The sequence below is a fragment of the Episyrphus balteatus genome, chromosome 3 (assembly GCF_945859705.1).
Source record: "Episyrphus balteatus chromosome 3, idEpiBalt1.1, whole genome shotgun sequence".
Classification (NCBI taxonomy): Eukaryota; Metazoa; Arthropoda; class Insecta; order Diptera; family Syrphidae; genus Episyrphus; species Episyrphus balteatus.
In genome coordinates this window covers 54542672-54549076 of record NC_079136.1, presented here as the reverse complement: position 1 = coordinate 54549076, position 6405 = coordinate 54542672, and the positions used below count along the sequence as shown (strand labels likewise).

At 27.0% G+C, this 6405-nt stretch overlaps 1 protein-coding gene across 1 annotated transcript in view; it reads right to left on the bottom strand.

The window, feature by feature from the left end:
- Positions 1–2466: 2466 nt before the first annotated feature.
- LOC129915572 (uncharacterized) overlaps positions 2467–6405 on the bottom strand; it is a 199605-nt gene continuing 195666 nt past the window's right edge. Inside the window, exon 13 of the mRNA XM_055995180.1 lies at positions 2467–4094. Coding sequence (XP_055851155.1) covers positions 3932–4094 — 163 coding nt within the window. The 3' untranslated portion in view covers positions 2467–3931. The remainder of the gene's footprint in view (positions 4095–6405) is intronic.

The window sequence follows — 6405 nt, the reverse complement described above, 5'->3', positions numbered from 1 at the left end:
AAGTTTTGTTTACATTTTTAAATTTTTAAGGGGAAAAAAAGCATTTTCATGGTTCAGTTTGGTTTTATAAAGCTTTTTTATTTAAATTTTGTGGTACAATTTAATTTTGCTGTAATGTTTTTTGTACCTTATTTTTTTAAATAATAATAAAATGATTTTAGACTAAAAAAAAATTATTTTGTAGTGGTTAAGAATTTCTATTGAGTTTTTGAACAAACGAACATTTTTAAAACGTTTGAATCAATATAAGCAGAAATTATGTTTTTCTATTTCCAACTGAAATTTTCAGTATACACACAGCCATATATATTATATATTTTCTTTATTTTATTTTCATTTTATAAATAGTTTATTCATACAAAACCATTAATTGTAAATTTTTTTTGTATCGAATATTTAACATAACAATTATACACCATCTTATTTATTTTTAAATTTAATGAACAAAATTTTTTGTTAAGATAAAATTTAATATTTTTTTTTTGTAAAAAACTTCATTTTGCTTTGGATGTATAAATAGAAATACAAAAATTGCTTAGTAAAATATATTTTAATATTTTTTTTCTTAACAAAAAATAATAAATTTTAAACTAAAAATATATATAATTTTAAATATTTTGTAAATATTTTGTGTTTTCATTTTTGTATAGGTAATTATTTTCGAAACTTATATTTATTAGAATATACCAAAGAATTTCCATCCAACTTAAAATTAAAATTAAAACTTTGTCCTAAATATAAAGATATGTTTATAAGGTAAAAATTATTTTCAAGTTTCTTATAGTTTTTTATTTTAAAATGCAATTAATAATTATGCGAAGATTTTAAGAAACTTAAAACACAATTTCTATTTACACTTGAAAGATTGATTTTAAGAGAGCAATCAAAATAAATCAATACAAAATTTCAAAGTTTAATGTTAATTTTAATTTTAAAATTACACATAGTTTGATTTTTAACATTTATTGGTAGATTAACTTACACATGTATAAGAAGAGTATTTTTTTGTTTTTCTTTACTATGAATTGTAAATTATAATTTTATTTTTAATAGTAGTTAGACATTTATAGTTAGAAAATGTGTGTAATTTATGTTTTTGGGGGGAAAATTCTTGTTGTTTTCATTATTATTTTTTTTTTGTTTTACTTAATGAGTAGGTAGAATTTGAAGAATATTAATTTTATTAATTTTTTTTTTTTTACTTTTGCTGCATTTGTATATAAGAGAGTAAAGTATACCTAAGTTTTGTTTTTTTTTTTTTCTTTTAAAGTTTCTTTTTTAAAATTTTATTTTTATTGTTTTTTTTTTTGTTTTGTTTTTAAATTTAATTTGATTTTATTTTTTTATTTTCAAATAACAAATTTTAATATGCTGTGAAAAAGAGAGTAAAAAATGTTCGCTTATTTTTAGTTTTTTTTTTGTTTTTTTTTTCGAAACCATTTTGTATAGTAGTTTTATTGTAGAACAAAACCAATGGTTTTCATGTATTTTTTTTTTATTTCATTCGAGATTATTACAAAAGAACTCAAAATCGTCGTCAGAAAATTGACTTTAATTCATTTTATATGCGCGATGAAGAGAATTTGAAATGGGATATCGATTTTTTGAAATGTAGGTAATATCTTTTCTAGGGCGACAATTTTCCTATACGAATTCTTATTTCTTTACCAAAATAAAAAAAAATAAAATCACTCCACCCTACTGGGGGTCCTAGTCCAACTCAGTGGACAACAAAAAAAAAACAATGGGATTTTTATGTGATTTTTTACATAATCTTGAAAAGCACCAATTCATTTTGAAATTCAGTTTTTAAGTTTCTGAATCCGAAGTTCCTTTCATTCGATCTCGAAAACCCCAAAAAGTGTCCATAGACACGAACATCTTTTTTGAGTTTATATTGAAAACCTAACATTATAGTCGCACATAACATAAACAATATAACAAAAAAAATTGTTTTTGTAGCTGTGACATTTTTTGAGGTTATCTCCCTGAAGACGGGCAAAATAGCCATCGAGTTCGTTTTCACCGACCCAAAAACCATAAATATGATTAGTCTATCGCAAACCCAGTACAGGTCAAAACTATTTTTGTGTAACTGTGTTATTATTGAAAATTAGTTAGTTTGCATTTTCTTGGGAGTTTATACTTAGTTCCCATCAGAGATTGAATTTCAATCCCACATTGTATGGAATCAGGGCAACTTAACTCAAAAAATTTTGATCCTACTGAGTGATAACTTAGTGCCAAAATTTACCTACATACTTCCCGAGAACATATTTCCCTCTACCCTCAAACACACTTGCCAGTACCTTGATCTTCGAACTCGGAACCAAATCGATTAAAAAATAAACTTATTGTAAGTGCTTAGACCATAGATCCGTATACCATCCAAGCTCGTCCGCTTGTGTCGGATGATCTTGGACTGAACTCAATTATACATTGATGTTTGTTTGAATCTAATAAGTGGTCATAAAATTTAAACTAAATCGTAATTTGTTTTTTTTTCCTAACTCCAGCAAATTCAGAAAGGACCGGTATCGTATATATGTTCATCTGTTGCATCATAACTTCTAAACTACTTATCGTTATTCGACAAATGATGTATCGTTAAAAGCGTCTTGCATGTTCGCTGGATACAAACTCTGTGGTCTTGCATGAAATTTACTAGGTGTTGCCCTCTAGAGACAAAAACCATGAACTTTTGAATTCGGAGAAGAAAGGTTTAAGTTCTGGAACTTATTTATTAATTGATTGAAAACAATCAAATAAATATAATGCATAATATAATGGTCCGTTTTTTTGGGTCGAAAAAATGCCATCGAATTCGGTTTAACAGTAAGTCAATTATGTGGATAGTATTAACATAGTTGCATAGGGCATGATATTTCTCGTTTTCCAAGGCAGTTAAAAAAAAAGAAGAAATTTCTTTCAAAATTTTTACTTACCAATTCCACTTATATGGCATGAAAATTAAAAAAACTTAAAAAAATATTATTACTATACACAAAAGCTATGAATCGCTGTTAGGAATTCTTGAGTGAAGAACCTATTCAAAACGCTCAAAAAAGTTATAGAAATAGCAAATATTGAAACACAACTAAATTAAGTTTCTAACTATCTCCACCCAATTTCATAGTAAAACAAATTAATTAAAATTCATAGAAAACGAAAATGTAAACAAATTTAATTCAAACAAGAGAAAAATCGATCATCAGTTCAATTAAAAAAACCTTAAGTTTTCTCTTTTTTTTATTACAACGTTTATGTACTTTCCTGAACTAAAATAAAAAAAAAAATAAATTCAAATTCCCCATACGTTTCACCAAAATCTAAACGGATTTTAGAATTTTTCCCTCCAAACTGTTAACACCTTAAGGGAAATTCTCTTTTTTAAAAGTCCACCCACGAAATTGTGGCTTCATTGAACACAAAGGAGGAAAAAAACAATGCTTCTGGACATAAAAAAAAAATAAGAAAAAAAAAAACGAATCAGGCTGTAGGATCGATTTTACTTTTTTCTTTGTTTTAGTTGTATCCATTCCATATACATACAACGAAACGTCCCATTCTATTTGACTTTGGTAAAGCTAATCTGCTGTTCACGGTGTGTAAATTCCCACAATCTGACTCTATTTTAGCCCATTGCACACCAACCAACAACAATGACGAAGTTTAATTTTTCTTTTCCCATTCACACACACAAAAAAAAAAACTCATCACACACACATAGACACGCAAAGGCCCATCCATATCCACCGCACATGGAAAGACTTGGAAATAACTTGGTAAAATCCAGGTGCGATATGGAGTTACCATCAGTTTTTTCTCGTTTATAAAGATGCTACTCCTTGTTGTTGTTGTAATTTCTTTTTTTTTTTTTTGCCAATTTCCACTATGTCTCTCTCTACTCTCCCTTGAGGCAATGTCCTTTCTAATCCTTATTTTTTCGTGTTAGACTTTTTGTTCCTGACTTTTCAGCATGAATTAGAATTCCGCTCGATGTTCCGAAGGTCGATACCTTAATGTCGAATTTCCCATCTAAGCTGATTGCCTGGGCCATTAATTTGGCATGTTCAATGGTGGATTCACTTAGCCTGCAAGGAGAAGACAAAAAAAAAAACAAAAATTAAATAGAAAGAAAAAAGAAAGGCAAAACAAAAAAAACGAGAAGGATGTTAGAGAAATTGCTTTGCAAATAGGAAAGGATATTTAGAAGTACATGTACACACGGTGTGAACGTGTATATGAAGATAAATATTAGCTCGTTGCCTCTGAGTATAGTATTCTCTGGCTCATCTGAATTGGAGTTTGATGTGAGTTTTGTATTTTTTTGTATTTTTTTTTTTTTTTTTTCAATTTGATATCCTTCCTTCCGTTTTGTATTTGTATTTATATAATTTTTTTAAACTTTGTTTGTATGGAAAAGATATACTAATACGGAAAAAAGAGGAAAACAAAAAACAAAATAGATTACAATTTAAATAATGATTGCTAAAAGTTTAACTAATTTGTATTTAAAGCGCTTTCAGTTTTTCGCTTTATTTTTCGTTTAATTTTATATTGATCATGGTAAAAACACGTAGGTTGGTTGGTATAAGCCCTTATGTTTATGGTTATACTCTATAAGCTACATAATTTACATAATAATTTAAGAACACAATTTTCTACAGTTTAAATTAGGCTAAATTATGGCAGAACTTTGTACTTAGTGTCGAATTAAAAATGATATTATATAAATTGCCATAATGTGTGATGTATTAAATGATTTCTAACAATATAAGTATTGTTTTCAAAAAAAAAAAAAAACAATAAATAAATGAGTACATAAAGTGACAGAAAATTAGTTATTCGTGTAGTTTAAGTTAGAAGGTCACTGAGGTGTATGTGTAACTTTTTTTTTTCTTTTTTCACTGGACATTGTTTTCTTCTTACGAAGAGTAAGCAGACCTTTTAAATCATCATTCCCTGAAGTTATAATTTATATTTAACCCTAGAGCCGAGAGGAACACGAAAACAATACAAAATTAAAGAGAACTTCGTGCTCAAACTATTGTGCAAAGTTTTTTTGTTGATTTTCTTTTTTCCATTAGAAGTCGCGTGATTAGAATGTTTTGCACATAGATTCACTATCCAAAGACTCATAAGTAAAGATTTATGATACAAAAATAAGTTAGTTTTTTATTGCGTTCAGAATATACCGTATTTTATGCCTAAATCCAAATTTTGGGGGTAAACTGAAGAAATAAAGTATGGGTCAAAATCATGGAGTAGGGAAATTTCGATGACCGAATTCTTAAAAAATCAACTTTGTTTTATGATAAAAATTTCATGCTTAAATGATCGCTTTAGCCATAATTTGTCGGTTCATGAACGGGCAGAACACAAAAATGTATATTTTTCAATTTACATTCAATTCAATTTGTAACTTTTTGATAAAAGTGTATATAACAGCTATACTTACATAGAATACTGAGTAAAAATATCCAAAATATGCAAAATTATGAGTGTAAGACTACATTATTTATTCAGATTCTAAGAGCGTTCCCGGAAATGACCTTAATTTATTTTTATTTTTTATGTAACAAAGTAAAACGAAATATTTTTGAAATTATATTGTAGTGGCCTCGATTTTCATCATAATATCACCAAAAAATTAAAATTCCAATCTAATTATACAACAAAACAAGCGTTCCCGGAATGACGGTTAATTGATGTACGCTACTTAAAAATGAAACTTAAACTAGCTTCTAACATACACTTTATATATTTATCCATACAAATAGGTGTTGAATGATAAATCCATATAATATAAACTTTAAAAACTGTTTGCAGCACCATTTGTACGTTAGATGATTAAAATATTGTCTCTTTAAAAAATGTTGGTATGATTCGTCATTTTTCTTGTCACAACTTTTACTAATGTATAAAAAATAACAACATTTATTTTTTTTTGTATTATTACAATCATAGGTAGGTACATTTTTGAATTCGGTTAACGAATCTTTAAAGACATGGCAAAAACCGTCTGCCAGAACTATGAGACAAACCCAGTTTTGATCCATGGAAGTCGGTTTTGTTTTTTTGATAAAAATGATTATTTACATTTTTTGTTAGTAGGTATGTGTGCTTTCATATGTATCTATACTAATAATATCTATCGGTTCCAATATCAACTATCTCTCTATCACTGTTTGTTTAGAAAATAGCTTTTTAACCTTTTTCTAAATTTCAAATTTTGAAAAATCCTAAATATTAGAATTTTTATATAAAATTTTCTCTCTCATAATATTTTTTGAACACCTCTAAGAAAGCAAGGGAAGACTTAGCGTCAGTGAAATAAAGTTCTATGTAATGCAGGATTGTAAAAATATCGATTACAAAAATGCATTTGAAATATTCATTAAA